The sequence below is a fragment of the Cibotium barometz genome, chromosome 42 (genome assembly GCF_041138505.1).
Source record: "Cibotium barometz isolate CiBa-2024 chromosome 42, ASM4113850v1, whole genome shotgun sequence".
Lineage (NCBI taxonomy): Eukaryota > Viridiplantae > Streptophyta > Polypodiopsida > Cyatheales > Cibotiaceae > Cibotium > Cibotium barometz.
The window spans coordinates 2,199,695-2,216,550 of record NC_141087.1 but is presented as its reverse complement, the minus strand read 5'-3'; the positions used below and the strand labels follow the sequence as shown (position 1 = coordinate 2,216,550).

General features: G+C 43.8%; 2 protein-coding genes and 1 pseudogene across 4 annotated transcripts in view; 2 read left to right on the top strand and 1 right to left on the bottom strand.

Moving 5' to 3' along the window:
• The window catches only part of LOC147614049 (translocon at the outer membrane of chloroplasts 64-like), a 95,787-nt gene that overhangs the window by 66,613 nt on the left and 12,318 nt on the right, over nucleotides 1–16,856 (bottom strand). The window lies entirely within an intron of this gene.
• LOC147614051 (uncharacterized) lies at nucleotides 5,233–5,790 on the top strand (annotated as a pseudogene).
• LOC147614050 (uncharacterized) lies at nucleotides 12,464–14,958 on the top strand. The gene is made up of 3 exons (XM_086780333.1): nucleotides 12,464–13,878; nucleotides 13,974–14,289; nucleotides 14,420–14,958. The coding sequence occupies exons 1-3, from the start codon at nucleotides 12,464–12,466 to the stop codon at nucleotides 14,843–14,845; spliced, it is 2,157 nt and encodes a 718-aa protein (XP_086636459.1). The 3' UTR covers nucleotides 14,846–14,958.

Below are 16,856 nucleotides of genomic sequence, written 5' to 3'. Positions count from 1 at the left end.
CACTCCATGTATGGAGGAGTCTGGCTTATAAGCCCTTGAAATTTGCACTCATTAAATACTCCAAGAAATACATATTGTATTGAGGGGGGGATCGGCCCCTTCCGGCCCCAATGGTGGTGTCAAATTGAACATTGTCATTTTCAGATTTGTAGTTGCTTTTGTCGTTCGTTAGTTATCAAGGTTAAGTGATCTAAATTTGTGTATTTATCTTCCAATTGTGGGTTGTCTCCAGTGAGGAGCAGTTACACCTGATGTTGAGCCCATTGGTCAGGAGAGGTTGATGATGCAGTGACACAAGAAAGGACAGCCATGCATGAAGCTAAAGCCGGACCTCGTTGGCTGTTGCAAACCTTACACGACAGCCATGTTGAGGCTCCTTTGCCACGGAGCACATGTGCTAGTTCTCGCCATGCATTTGGGCACTTAGTTGATCATGCCCTCATGAGCACCTTGTGCAATGAAGAGAAGCTTGTTTCCTTTGAGGAAGCAGAGGAAGATGATCATTGGATGATGCATGCTATGTAGGATGAGTATGACTCCATACTCAAAAATGACACATGGTATTTGGCAGATTTGCCTTATGGCAAAAAGGCCATTTGTACGAAGTGGGTTTACAAGTTGAAGCGAAAAGCGGATAATAGCGTTGATCGCTAGAAGGCAAGGCTTGTTGCCAAAGGTTATGCTCAACAAAAGGACATCGATTATGATGAGAATTCTGCACCCACTTCTCGTATGACCACCATTCAGTCCATCATTGCATTGGCAACACATCATGGATGGCATGTTCATCAATTGAACATCAAAACTACTTTCTAGAATGGTGACTTGCATGAGAAGGTGTAACGCAAGGATACGTGAAAGTGACAAAATTGATAAATTACTTGTAACAAACCCACTTAATCAACAATCACAAATAATGAAAGAAAGTAGGATTCAGAGAAAAGAGAAACAAGACCTCACTGAGAGGGGAACACGCCCCTCCCCCTTTGCAAGAATTTATTGAATCAAACCACGAGCACAAAGTGCCTGAACCTTCACAATAGATGAGAAGTGTCTTTTTCAAATGAAGAGGGAGTGCTCCAATTTATAGATTTGAGGCTTCAATGCTCTAGAATGCAAAGAGTAAGCTCCAAATGACAAGTGTCTACTTTAATTGAGTAGTGTTAGCTAGATTGATAAGTGTAAGGTGAAATGACAAGTGTAGGAACACTTGTCTCATTCTAAATGCCACATGTCTTAATTTAAGAGTGATTTTTCCATAACCTTCTATGCTAAAAATATCCCAACTCGTAAAGAATTTGACAAAGGTGCTTTAATAAGTCTTGATCCTTGCGAAAATCTAGAGGTTTTGACACAAACGGAATTTCCATTAGAGTCTGCCAAAAATAGCAACTCTCCTAGAGTCTAGGAGTTGCATGCTTTGGGTCCAAGAAGGAGAAGAGAGAGACTCTTTACCTAGCCTACTCCTACTATATATTACTGAATGAATGAGTAATTAGAATGATTGTCATAGATCCAATGTAGATCTAGACTATGAATGCTATGAATGAACTTATGCTTACTGCTAGAAAACGTTGATTTGGAGTTGTACTTGGTCGATCCAATCTGTTAGACTCTATGCCCTTGGACTTTGGCTCTACAATCTTTGTCTTTGAATGATTATTAATGACCCATGACTTGCCTTTATATAGTAAAGTGATAGCAAGTCGTAATCAGGTCGGTTTTCACTTTTCAAGCCATAAAAAGTCATCAAAAATGTCATAAAATGTGTTCATATTGTGTCCATAATATGTCCCAACCATTGGAGCATGTCCTAGGCACCTCCGAGCACCTATAGGACCACCAAATTGGCTCCAAACTGCCCATATACGACCTCTAACTTTGCCCTTAAGGCGGCTGTAAGGAATAATCATGTCTACATGTCACCGGATTAAGATGTGCACGTGACACTTCTCCAATGTATTGTTGATACCTCAATGAGCTCTGACGAGAGAGTCATGGACATCATGAAGAAGTGCCTATCGCTTTTCCCTTAGTATGCACAGTCGGTTCTTGTAAAACAACCAGCCATCTTGGATGGTATAGTGACCAGGTTTTGACTGAAGAGCCAATATGTACTGAGTCTCGAATTCCAAAGAATCCTCATACTATGCCTTCATACCGTCAAAAATCTTTTCCCTGCATTTCGAGCACAGGGAACTCATGCAAATTTTCGATGGTACCTTTGTGACTTAGAGTACTGGCAATAGGGTTATTCTTGAAGGGAGAGAGTTAGGGTTTCATGTGGGAAACATACACAGAGAAGAAGGGAGAGAGAGAGAGAGAGATGTGTGGGGATAAGTCAACTCACAGTATATTTGCTCTAGTACACATAGTGCACTTAGTACATTAAAAGTACTAAGTGTACTATGTACTATAAAACTTATGGGCTAGTACACACTATAAGGGTGGGCATAATGCCTTTACCCCAACAACCTCCCACTTGAAGGCAAAGTGCCCTTAAATGAAAGAAAAGAAAAATCAGCATGTACATGATAATATACAAGGCCATATCAAGGCTGAAACTGGCCTCATCCAATGCCCATCAAGTGTATGCAATGAGCAAACCGCTCTGGAGGCAAACTCTTTGTCAACAGATCAGCCGGGTTGTCATCCGTATGAATCTTGACAAGCTGAATCAGCTTGTTCTCTATCACCTCTCTGATGAAGTGATACTTCACATCCACATGCTTCGTCTTTGCATGAAAAACAGGGTTCTTTGCCAACTGGATGGCACTCTGACTGTCACAATGCAACAATGGAATATCCCCTGTATAACCCAAATCAACCACTAACCGAGATAGCCATAATGCCTCCTTGCAAGCCTCTGTGGCTGCAATATACTCGGCCTCTGTAGTAGGTAAGGCAGTGCACTTCTGCATCCAGGATATCCATGACACAGCACCTCCTGTGAATGTAAACACATAGCCGGTAGTAGACTTCCGGTTATCTGGATGACCGGCATAATCCGAATCTGTGTAACCATGCACTAATGCATCCTGTTTGCCAAAGCAGATGCACATATCCTGTGTGCCCTTGAGGTATCTCATGACACCTTTCACTGCTTCCCAATGCTTCTTGCCAGGGTTGGCCATGTATCTAGTAACCACTCCCACTACAAATGCAATGTCCGGCCTGGTAGCAACCATGGCATACATGAGACTGCCACAAGCTGAAGCATACGGAATCTTGGCCATATCAGCCCTGTCACTATCCGACTGTGGGCTGTCCATAGCACTGAGTTTCACATATGGAGGCAAAGGCACTGACTTCTTCAATCTTGACTCCACTTTTGCCCTTTGGCTTTGCATCTTTGGCTTCATCTTTGTCTTTGTTTTTGCCTTTGCCCTTTTCCTTTTGATCATTCTTCCATTTGTAGCATTGCTTTTTTAAATGTCCCTTCTTGCCACAATAATGGCATTCCAAGTCCTTTTTGGAGCGGGACTTGCTCCTTCCCCGTTCTTGGCTTTTACCCCTTTGCTGGGATCTCCCACGTGCATTCATTGCATTGGACTTTCCAACAGAGTTGTTCTTCCTGTTCATCTCCTCTTGAAGGAGAGCACCCTCCACATCTGCATATGACAGCATAGCATTTGAATTGCTAGTGGCTGTCCTGAATGTGTCCCAACTCTCTGGCAAAGTGCATAAGAGAAAGGTGGCTTTGAACTCATCGTCCATTGCCAACTTTTGATTGATGACCTGGCTGACAACACCATTAAACTCATTTAGATGGGCCGTCATAGACGCCCCTTCCTTCATTTGAAGACCTATGAGTTTCTTCAACCAATACACTTTGCTTGAGGCACTTTGCTGGGCATACAAGTCCTGCAATCTTTGCCACATTCCCCAAGCTGTCTTCTCTTCACGTATGCTGAAAAGTAAAGTGTCTGACACAGACAACATGATGGTGGATCTTGCCAGCTCATCCATATCTTCCCATTCTTCAGCAGTAAGAGAAGCGGGCATTACACCCCTTTCTTTGATGGGCTTGTGCTGCTTCTTCTGGAGCAACACATTATAGCACTGGGTTTGCCAAATATCATAATTATGTGAGCCTTCAAGTTTTTTGATGTGAAGCAATGAAGAGAGCTCACCTGTGGTTGCCATAGCAATATGCAACCTTTGACACAGTCAATGCCTGACTCCCTGCAAGATGTGCAAACACTGCACCAAAGCACACAAAGTGCTCACAGTTGTTCTCCCAAAGTTTATCTCCCACTGCAGAAGCACGAATGCAACTCTCCTCCCACTGAATGTGATAAAATCACCAAAATCTGGTTGCTGCAGATTTATGACAGCACCTTAGATGTGCTCTGTTCCCCTTCCAAAATACTATACAACAGTACTAAGTGCTCACCAATGATGTACCAAATCTGTACCGGCAAGTACAGCGGCTGAAAATGAGCCTTTTCCTCACTCAAATCAATGTACAGCCATGCCAAAACTTGTACAAAGTTGTACCAAATCTGTACCAGCAAGTACAATAGCAATAAATGCTCTCCTGGCTGTCCAAATGAGTGAAAATCAGACTTTGACAGTCCTCACCACTGCATACAACAGTCCCGGACAGAAATTGGGCAAAAGCCCCTTGACTGCAAGTGGATTTCTGAGGGTTCAAGGCATAAAAGTCTTTCCTGCTGCTTTGCCAAGCTCAACAAGCACAAAATCTTGAAAAGCCCCTTGATTCAAGATCAATTTCTGATCATGAATGGTACATTAATGCACATGAAGGCATCCACAGTCTTCACAATGCTTCCCCCTGGCCACATATACACCCAATACATAAAAGCCCCTTGATTTACTGGCACATTGAGTGCTTGGCAGGCATCAACACATTGTCCAAAGCATCAAATGCCAGTGCCTACATGCAAATCAACCCAATTGGCACAAAAGCCCTTTGATTTGCACTCCAATTTCCTGCAATTTTGCCCCGAATGTGAGATCGCTCACATCATACAGCATGTATGAATGCCCAATGGCACAATTACATCAAAAGCCCCAAATGTTGACACCCAATTTCCTGCAAATTGACCCGAAATGTGACCAATGTCACCCAATGTTGCCAATTTTGCTCAAAATCTGAGCCATTTGGACCTGTACATGCTCAATTGATGATAATGGACATGCAAATTCCAAAATCGAAGCAAATACCTCTGAAGCGATGATCAATCAGTGCTGCACACGGGCGGTTGTAATGGGCGGGTCTGCATCGAAGAAGGTGGAAGCAAAGCTAAGAGAGTCCGTGGTGTTCCAAGCAGCAGTGGACACAGCTTCCAAGAGTGCCTGGCCATTTCGCAGCACGCGGCCTCGGGTGTTTTCGTTTACCAGCTAGCTGCCGCCGCAAGCTGCCGCATCTACCATCGCATCCCCTCAAAACAACAGCAGCTCCAGCGAGACGATGATGATGATGACCCCGCCGCTCTGCTGAAGGAGAAATGGCTGCCCTCGCCTCCTTCTCAATTCGATGTAAATCGAACCGTCCGTCTAGAAGGCCTCGCCGGCGCAGGCAAGCAGACCTTAACCCTCGATGAGTTTCAGTTCTTCGCACTTTGCGTCTTCAGAGACATGGTTATTGCGTCGGGACAGCATCGTCTGGCCTTCTATGTGCCTGTCGGAACGCTTACAGTGCTCGGTGCTCATCTCACTGCGAGAAGGTTGCCTGTTGTGGGCACGGCTTACAGGTCAGCAGGTTTGCTTACCCCATGTAGCAGCTCCTGTAGTCTTGACGGCCTGGTCAGCTGGAAGCGATGAGAATGTGGGCCAAAAGGAGGAGAGGCTTCAAATCTCGCCGACAGGGATCAACAGCTCCAATCGTGCCCTGAAGCTTCAGCAGAAGCAACACACCAATCCTCACCTGCAGATACCAGTTGAAGGGAGAGAGTTAGGGTTTCATGTGGGAGACATACACAAAGAAGAAGGGAGAGAGAGAGAGAGAGATGTGTCGGGATAAGTCAACTCACAGTATATTTGCTCTAGTACACACATAGTGCACTTAGTACATTAAAAGTACTAAGTGTACTATGTACTATAAAACTTATGGGCTAGTACACACTATAAGGGTGGGCATAATGCCTTTACCCCAACAATTCTTGCCAAAAATGTATTCAATCATACCTCCAAACTACGAGAAGATCTGGCTTGTCTGTCACTCCATTGGACACCAGGCATGGTTTGCAACCATTTAAGTGCCTGATGATCTGTCTTGATTGTGAGCTCCCTCCCGTATAGGAAAGGTTTTCAATGCTTAAGAGCCACCATCACCCCCAATAACTCTTTGTCATACAGAGATTAATTATTTTTTGCGTCATTTAATTTCCAGCTATAATAGGCCACTAGGCACCCTTCATGCTAGAGGACAGCTACTATGGCTAAATTATTAGAGTCAATAATCACCTCAAAAGGATCATCCCTTGAAGGCAACTTGAGAACCGGAGACTCAAAGACAACTTTCTTCATTGCATGGAATGCCTCAAGTGCTTTGCCCGTGACGGACCCTTTCTGCCGACACATTTTCATGCCCTTGAGCAAATTTATGAGAGGTGCTGCAAGGTCGGAAAATTTGTCCGTGTGTGAACTGTATGCTTGACAGAGACCTTCAAACAAGCACATCTCCTGAGCATTTTTGGGAACATCCCATTCAAGCATTGCCCTTACCTTTTCAGGATCAAGGCTAATCCTATCTGCGCTGATGACATATCCCAGATAGTGAATTTCTTCTAGTCCAAATTCGCTCTTTTTTGCATTGATGTAGAGCTTATTGTCTCGCAATAGTTGCAAGACCTTTTCGCCATCTTGCTCATGCTGCTCTACAGTTGCAGAACAGATAAGTATAACATCTCAAAAGATGAACACACACTTTCCAATGAGCTCCACAAAAATCCAAGACATCATCTTGTTAAATGTTGCCGGTGCATTGGTTAGTCCGAATGGCATCACCAAAAACTCGTAGTATCCACGTTCAATCCTAAAGGCTGTTTTTGGAACGTCAAACGTAAAGATCCGAACCTGATGATGGCCACTCTTGAGATATATCTTCAAAAAGAACTTCGCACCATTGAGTCACTCAAGGATACTCAATCCTTGGCATTAAAAACCTGTTTTTCGATGTGAGCTTATTGAGTACCCTTTAGTCCACACCTAATCGTGCGGACTTGTCTTTCCTTTATTCGCTCTTTTTTGCATTGATGTAGAGCTTATTGTCTCGCAATAGTTGCAAGACCTTTTCGCCATCCTGCTCATGCTGCTCTACAGTTGGAGAAAAGATAAGTATAACATCTCAAAAGATGAACACACACTTTCCAATGAGCTCCACAAAAATCCAAGACAACATCTTGTTAAATGTTGCCGGTGCATTGGTTAGTCCGAATGGCATCACCAAAAACTCGTAGTATCCACGTTCAATCCTAAAGGCTGTTTTTGGAACGTCACCATTGAGTCACTCAAGGATACTCAATCCTTGGCATTAAAAACCTGTTTTTCGATGTGAGCTTATTGAGTACCCTTTAGTCCACACCTAATCGTGCAGACTTGTCTTTCCTTTTTACACAAATAAGATAGGTACAGCAAAGGGCGAGCATGAGGTCAGATAAATCCAACTCAAAGTAATTCGAAAAGCTGCTGCTCCAGTTCGCCCTCCAATGCCTTAGAAAGGCAATAGGGGAACTTCTTGGGTGGTCCTATCCCGGGGACCAACTCAATGCGATGATCCTCAAGGCGATGGGGGAACTTCTTGGGTGGTCCTATCCCAGGGACCAACTCAATGCGATGATCCTCAAGGCGACTAGGTGGGAGTTGCGCCATGAGGTAATCCTTTAGCACTAATGAACTATTTCACTTTATCCTCCAAACTATTATGCTAACATGATAACTCTGTTATAGTATGTCAGTACTAGAACCCATTTTGGGAGAGTAGAACTCATCCTCAAGGTTGGTCATGTATTGGGGAGGTAAAAACCGTTTTTTGAGGACAGACACGAGGTGTCCCATACATACTAAGGAGCCCCTGTGATCAAGTCTACATGTAGACTGGACCAATGTTGCCGCCACGTACCCGCTTCGCCAAAGAGGTGAAATGCTGCCAGGTGGACTCGGTCTTGAGAATCTGAACGCTTAGCGAAAGGAGAATATGCCGCAAATTGATGAATAAATTGCATATGTCACAAATAGGCACGTGAATACATAACTATTAGCCAAAGCGCAGCACACATTCAACATCCAGCACATCATAGACATATTCCAATACATATGTCATAAATATCAAGAACATATACATCATGTAAAAACCAAAAGATAACTTTGCACATGACACAACACTAGGGACGGAAGTTGCACCCCCCCTCCCCTCCCCCCAGAGAGGGATCTTTCTTACCAACTGTGTCACCATTTGGGCCCCCCATGCTTTCTCATTATGTATGTACATTGGATTGGCGTTCATGGCAGTTGCATATGCCGAGGATTGATGCCACTCATGTGATACTGTGGACTTAGCTTTCCGTTGGGACTTATGCCTGTAAGTACATGCCCGAAAATGCTTGGAGGATTGGAGTTCCATTGGGTTTGGTACCTCATGTACTTGCTTGCGCAGCACGTCTATTTTGGTTTAGTCTCATGAACGGGGATTGTACATACCAATGCTACATTGCATGGCATCTTTATGTGCTTGCTAGCAATTGAAATTGCATCATGTTTTCATACTTGCCCGACCACTATGTAGTTCTAGGCAAGGGGACGCCCGCCCATGAACCATGCGTGTGGAACTATCTGCTGACATGGTTATGTGGCATGTGACACGTGGTAAGTATTGGTCATAAACCTAGCCTTAAGAATTAGCACTAATTTATAAGCAAGTGTGCACACACTTCATTAAGTTTTGTTATGACCAACCCTGTGTTCGCACACACTGATGTCCCGAGGTGGACAAAACCAAATGCCCACCGTACAAACCTTATCCCCTTCGTACAAATGGAGCAACCAGCCGTGTGTCCGCTCTAGCTTGCACCACAAGGCACTTGTCCTCTCTACCTGACACCTAGAGTGGACAACGCACTCACTCTCGTCCCTCTCTCTAGAAGTAGGTGCCCGCTTCATGAGGCCTCTTTGGCTGTATTTTCTACACTTTCTCCTTCCCAACTCCATTGTCCAAGCTTTCTAGTGTGTTTTCCAAGCTTCCAAGAGTGTTTCCAGGTGTTGTTCACTCTCCCACACACTCCCAATGATGACTGAAATTCAATAAAACAGCTCTTATTTTTGCTGTAATTTCTGGTCTTTTTATTGAAAATCCTAATTTCAACCTTCTTTTCTCAAGTTGAACCATAGGGGAAGCTTTCCCACAGTTCCTTTCATCCTCTTGAAGACTTTTGTCACGAAGGATCGCAACAAATCGAAGATTTCAACACTCCAAACGCTTCCATCGTAAAGACTTCCGCTATCATCAACTCTACTTGCAATTGGTAAGGTTTGATGCTTAAATATGGAAGTAAGTAGCAAGAGGGAGGAACCGGACTCTATGTTCACATATCCTGTGCAGTGTTCTCGTCTTACGTGCTCTCTTGCAGATTGTTGCTACCATGTGTTGGTGGAATGGATGTGGAGGTGGATGGATGCATGTAGATGTAGATGTATAGATGTAGATGTGAATGGAGATGTGGATGTATGCATGTGGATGTAGATATATAGATGTAGATGTAGATGTAGATGTGGAGGTGGATGGATGCATGTAGATGTAGATGTATAGATGTAGATGTGAATGGAGATGTGGATGTATGCATGTAGATGTAGATGTAGATGTATAGAAGTAGATGTGGATGTGAAGGTGGATGTATACATGTAGATGTAGATGTGGATGTAGATGTGGAGGTGGATGTATGCATGTAGATGTGGATGTAGATGTGGAGTTGGATGTATGCATGTAGATGTAGATGTATAGACGTATAGGTGTAGATGTATAGATGTGGATGTGAATGTGAATGTGGAGGTGGATGTATGCATGTAGATGTAAATGTATGGATGTGAATGTGAATGTGAATGTGGATGTGGATGTATGCATGGAGTTGTGGATGTATGCATGTAGATATGAATGTATGCATGTAGATGTGGAGGTATGGATGTGAATGTGGATATGGAATGTAGAATAAGTAAGGTGGGTTGATGAGGGATAATGTGGAAAAATGAGAGTTAATATAGAAATTGTATTTGTAAACTGTTTGTAAATGTTGTTTGTAAATGATTGTTTTATGTCAAGAATGCTCGGGAGAGCATTTTGACCGTCTTGTGATTAAGGTCGTGATGATAAAGTTGCAACTGCTGACGGAGAGTCAATGAAGGACGTCTCGCGTAGCAAGGTCGGCCGAGGTCTTGACCAGCCTCGGTGCGATTAAAATGGTGAGCTTCCGGTACGGTGGATGAGGGGCCAAGGAAGCGGCCTATGAGTGAAGCGCTAGGTCACCTGCGAAGGATCCTAGAGGGTGCTGACCATACGGTGCTCGGACTCTGGGTCGCCTAGGATACCCACACGTGCGTCGAGGAAGATATTGGAACAAGAGTAGGAGTTGTTTTCTGAAATCGGGCATGGATCTGGTTGATTGACCTTGCTGGTCTTCAATGGATGAGTCCATGGCTCTTTATATGGATCTGTTGGTTGATCTTGCTGATCTTCAACGAGAGTCCATCTTGATAAGTGATTATATTGCCGAGTATTATGGGCTAGGGATTAGGAAACGGTCCCTGAGTGGACAGGTGGTGAGCGTCCTAGTTGCCAATGATGCCATAGATACTCTGATGAAGGAATGATGGGAAAATTAAGAATCAACTGGATAAATTGGAAGATGGTGATCAGTGATACTATGGTTTTATTAAAGGATTGTTTTAAACTGGTTGAATCTGTGAAAAGGCAATTTCATATTGGGTGTGTGAGTGGTGTGACTAGTTTTATTTTGCATGAACATCCGGCTAGGGGACCTTGGAACTCTTTTCCTTGGTACCCGGGACAAAACCTAACCAAATTATTAATTGGATCCCATCACTACAGTGGTTGGGCGGTTGGCTAACCCATGGGATTGGATGGGGTTAGGCTGGACTGATGAATCCGCTCAAACTTTTGTTTTTTACGATAGATAAAATAAATCCCGAACAGTAACTGTTCTATGGATAGGAATCAACGGCTGTGCCTCTTGAATGGGAAAAAAAGCGTTGATCCCAATGATCCAAGTGCAAGTTTCTTCCTTGATCTGACCAAGTATCTTATAGATGTAATTGGATCAGCTCGATCAAAAATGATCTTGACTACGTTAGAGTAAAAAAATTATCCTGGTGGAATCGCCCGTGCTTTCCGGTAAAGGAAGTTTTTCCGGGTTCGGTTTTGGAACAACCGACGGATTAGTCTCTTATCCGGATATCCGTGGGTGAGGCCCCGAATGTGGGACCCCTGTCCCGCGCGAGAAGTGCTACTTCCGCTGCTAGTACCCGAATCCGTTGCTCGGTGGGAACAGGGGGATCTTACAGCTCAGGTGCAGACAGCCCTTGTTAGGTCACAAGACAAGCATAGAAAGGCTGTTGACAAGCATAAAAGGCAATTTGATGTGAAAGAGAATGATTGGGTATTACTGAAATTTAAGAAAGCAAGACTTGCAAAGAGGCCTGGCAAAGAGAGTGCATACCCTAAGCTTGCAACGAGATACTATGGACCTTTTCAAGTGATCGAGAAGATCAATGAAGTGGCTTTTAGGTTAGCATTGCCTAGTCATTGGCATATACACAATACTTTTCATGTGAGTCTCCTTCGCAAATATGTAGAACGGAGCCCAATGAACCAATCATTGAGAATTCACCACAACTGGATGAGCTTGAAGAGATTTTAAAGCCAAAGCAAATTGTGTATCACAAGGAACACAAGCTTGCTGTCATAGTTGCAAAAAAACGCGTTTCAAACTTTAGGCTACTCGTTTGAAACGTGCAAACGTTTCAAACGTTTGAAACGCGTTTTTTTGCTGGGCCAGTTTTTTTTTATGATAGAAAACGTACGATGCAGTATCTCCTGGCATTTCAGTTTTGAAAGTGACGCTTGAAAGAGACGTTTCCAGCCTTTGAAGTCTTCCAGGTTTGCTTGCACCCCTACCTACGCACCAGTCCTTCTCCCCCGGCCCCTACGCACCGTAGGTAACAGGTTTGTACTAACCCTAAATCCTGATTTTTTCTGATTTTGGACCAAATTTCAGATTTGAAATTTGGGCATTTTTTGCCAGGTTGCCTACATTGGTGCATGCACACCTTGCCTACGCACCAAGCCTACTCCTCCGGCCCCTACGCACCCTGCTTCTCAGGTTTTTAATAACCCTAAATGCTGATTTTTTCTGATTTTGGACCAAATTTCAGATTTGAAATTTGGGCATTTCTTGCCAGGTTGCCCAAATTTCTTCATTCATTCATCATGCCTCGGGCTAAGGATGCCATGTGGAACCACGTAACTCCTGTGAGCAGATATGGGGGTTCAGGCACAGAAAGGTGGAAATGCAATTTTTGTGCCAAAGTGTCAGGTGGGTCTATTATTAGGGTAAAGGCCCATTTTACAGGAGTAAGAGGGGAAGGCATTGGCCCTTGCAGTCAAGTACCAAGAGAGGTTGTAGCGTCTCTTCAGCAATGGAAGAGAGAACATGAAGCAGCAAAGGGAATTCAGCCTATTGATGATGATGTACAGGATACAGATTCTGTAGGTGATGTGTCCAAAAGAGCTAGGACAGAGGATGATTTGCAGAGTCAAGCAGGTGGGTCTAGCTCCATTCCTGTAGCCCACAGATCTTCATTGCCCACCGTGCCTTCTCTAAAGAGGGCAGGCATTAAAGCAGGCATACAAAAGCAAGCTGTCAAGGAGGCCACACGTGAATTGACAAAGTTGTTTATACAATGCGCTTTGTCATTTCACGTCGTGCGTACTCCTCGTTGGAAGAAGGCCATTAAAGCTATCAGCCGCATTGGGTATGAGTGGGAGGGTCCATCTTATGAGTCCCTTCGCAAAACCCACTTAAGGAAGGAGAAGAAGGCAGTGGAGCTTGAGATGGAGCCTTTGAAGGCAACCTGGCAGAAATATGGATGCACATTGCTTTGTGATGGCTGGACAGACATGAGAAAGAGAAATGTATATAACATTTTGGTGTCCTGTTGTAAGGGCACAATGTTTTTGCGTGCCATTGATGCCTCGGTTCCAGGTACAGTTGTTACTGGAGCATTCATATGGAGACATTTGCGTGAGGCAGTGCTAGAGATTGGCCCAGAGAACATAGTGCAGGTAGTTACAGATAATGGGTCAAATTGTGTATCTATGGGCAGGATGTTAGAGGATGAGTTTCCAAAGATAGTGTGGACTCCATGTGCATCACACAGCTTGGACCTCTTGATAGAGGATGTGGCCAAAATTGGGTGGATTGCCGACCTCTTTAGTACTTCTCGGAGCATGGTGAAGTTTGTCACCAAGAGGCCAAAGGTTTTAGCTATGTTTCGTGCACACAGTGATTTGGAGTTGTTGAAGCCCTCAAACACCAGGTTTGCTTACATGCTCATTGTGGTTGAGAGGCTTGTGCGGGTCCGTACAGGTTTACTCCGCACTGTTGTCTCTCAGGAGTGGATGGCATGGGATGATAGAGAGCATCCCAAGGCAGTAGCATTTGTGCGCGCGGTAATGCGAGACACTTGGTGGGCTGAGGCCCTTGCACTTGTCACGGCCACTCAGCCTATATATAGTGTGCTTCGCATTACGGACATGGAGGGCAGCACCCTTGGACTCTTATATGAGTTCATGGACCGCATTGGAGAGGCCCTAGATCGATGCACTATACTATCAGCTGAGAGGTATGTATCATTGTATGTCATTGTTGTTCTTTTAGTTGCCAGTGGCCACATTATACATTGATATTAATTCCATGCTTCCAAGTGTCGTTGAACAGGATCCAGGACATCAGGGAGGTGTGGAACCGTAGATGGGATTGGTTTCATAGGCCAATCCATGCGGTTGCCCATATACTACACCCACTATGGCGGAATGAGGAGCAGTTCAACAATGAGGAGCTAGAAGAGGGATGGCAGTCTTACATCCAGACCTGGACTGGAGGTGATGTTCAGCTCCTCAGGAAGTTAGAGGATGAGCTCCTAGTATTTCGGAATGGGAGTCATGCCTTTGGGAGAGCCACTGCAGTTTTGAGAGAGACTCAGCTTCAGCCAGTCTCTTGGTGGGAGAAATATGGCATCGGTACTCCAGTTCTGGTAAGTGCCCACTGACAAGTTACAACTTACATGTAATAAGTTTGCACTTTGAAGTAACAACTTAGTACTTACAACTTATATAAGTTGTTTCTTCTTATTATTTATAAAGTTTTCTGTTATCTTTTGACAGAAACGCCTTGCATTACGAGTCCTCTCACAGGATTGCAGCTCTGGTCCATGTGAGAGAAACTGGAGCACATGGGCCCTCTTCCATACAAAGAAGAGGAACAAATTGTCCACTGCTCAATTAGAACGGTTGGTGTATTGTCATTGCAACCTCCGTTTAATTGAGCAGCAAGGCAATCCCATTGAGCCGCGCCAAGTGAATGTCGACAAGATCGACATAGAGAAAGTGAAGGACGTACCAGAGATCCCTGCTGAGGAGCGCGACATCTATGCCATGCTATACGAGGAGATGATGGCACCAGCTACTATGACACGATCACGGGCACCGACATCAGCAGATCATGCATCTACGAGTGCTGAGGCTGAGGCTGAGGCTTCATCTTCTTACGACACAGACTCACATTCCTCAGAGGAGGAGGATGCTGAGTAGTTACTAGTTACTACTAGTGACTCTTGACTCTTGACACTTGAGTCTAGAGTTGAGAGTCCAGACTCCAGACATTGGAGACCATTTGTTTTTTCAGAGTTTTTGTATTTGGTCTTTCGGTACAGACATCTGTATTTCAGATTTCAGATTTATCATTTGACACTATTCACTAGTGCTTAGTATGTTGCTTAGTATGTTGTAAGTTGTAACTTGTAACTTCAAACTGGTTATGCTATTAATAATTATATGGGTTTTTGCCATCTATGATCTAATTCCTGATTCCTGAAGACTGCCATGTATCATGTATGATGTATCATGATTCATGTTACATGTATGATCATTGTATGATGTAAATTGTAATCATGTATGATGTATTAAGAATCAGGATTCAGTATGAAATTTGAATCATGGATTCATCATTCATGATGTATCATGATTCATGTATATGAAAGTTGAATGTAGATTTTAGCATTAAACTGTACCAAACATAAATTTATGGACACCCCCCTAAAAAAAACCTGGAAAAAACACCTGAAAAAAAATTTGAAAAAAACTTTTAAAAAACTTTTGGAAATTTGTTTGAAACGTTTTTGAAACGTTTCAAACACGTTTCAAAAACGCGTTTCAAAAAACGTGTGGCAACTATGCTTGCTGTAGACAAAGTTGTCACGCATTACCTTGTGAAGTTTAAGAACTTTCTTTCCATTGATGCTAGATGGGTAGATAAAGAGTTCTTCAGAGATTGCCGCATTTCCTTCAAACGTATTTGAATGCTTTTCAGTTGCAGACAATTGTTTAGAAGCCGGGGGATGTCACCATTTAGCCCCCCAATTAGTCCACCCCTGCTTTCTCATTATGTATGTACATTGGACTGGTGTCCATGGCAGTTGCATATGCCGAGGATTAATGCCACTCATGTGATATTGTTTATGTGCTTGCTTGCAATTGAAATTGCATGCTGTTCATGCTTGCTTGAGAAATGTGTAGTTCCGAGTAAGGCGATGCTCGTCCGTGAACCGTGCATGTGGAACTATCTGTTAACATGGTTATGTGGCATGTGACACGTGGTAAGTATTGGTCATAAACCTAGCCTTAGGAATTAGCACTAATTTATAAGTGAGTGTGTACACACTCCATTAAGTTTTAGGCGACCAAAACTCACTTATAAGTTATGACCAGCCCTGTGTTCGCATACACTTATGTCCAGAGGTGGACAAAACCCAATGCCCACCGCCCAAACCTTATCCCCTTTGTACAATGGGAGCAACCAGCCATGTGTCCGCTCTAGCTTGCACCACAAGGCACTTGTCCTCTCTTCCTGACACCTAGAGTGGACAACTCACTCTCTCTCTTCCCTCTCTTTCTAGAGGTAGGTGTCCCCTTCATGGGCCTCTTTTGCTGTATTTTTTGCACTTTCTCCCTCCCAACTCCATATCCAAGCTTGCTAGTGTGTTTTCCAAGCTTTCAAGAGTGTTTCCAAATGGTGTTCACTCCTCCCACACACTCCTAATGACTGAAATTCAGCAAAACAACTCTTATTTTTGCTGTAATTTATGGTCTTTTTGCTGAAAACCTTGATTTCAGCCCTCTTTTCTCAAGTTGAACCATAGGGAAAGCTTTCCCACGGTTCCCTTCATCCTTTTGAAGACTTTTGTCACGAAGGATCGCAACAAATCGAAGATTTCAACACTCCAAACGCTTCAATCACGAAGACTTCCGCTATCATCGACTCTACTTGCAATTGGTAAGCTTTGATGCTTAAATATGGAAGCAAGTAGCAGGAGAGAGGAACCGGACTCCATGTTCACATACCCTTTGTCGTGTTCTCTTGTCTTACGTGCTCTCTTGCAAATTGTTGCTACCATGTGTAGGTGGAACACTATAGAGCAGATGGTAGGGAACATGGGCACTTGAGAGGGTAGTGTGAGTTGCAAGTCTACACCGACAACTACATTGTCTGCAATACTATTTTCATATGCATTGGTATGGAAATCTGGTCAAAAATGCCCATGAC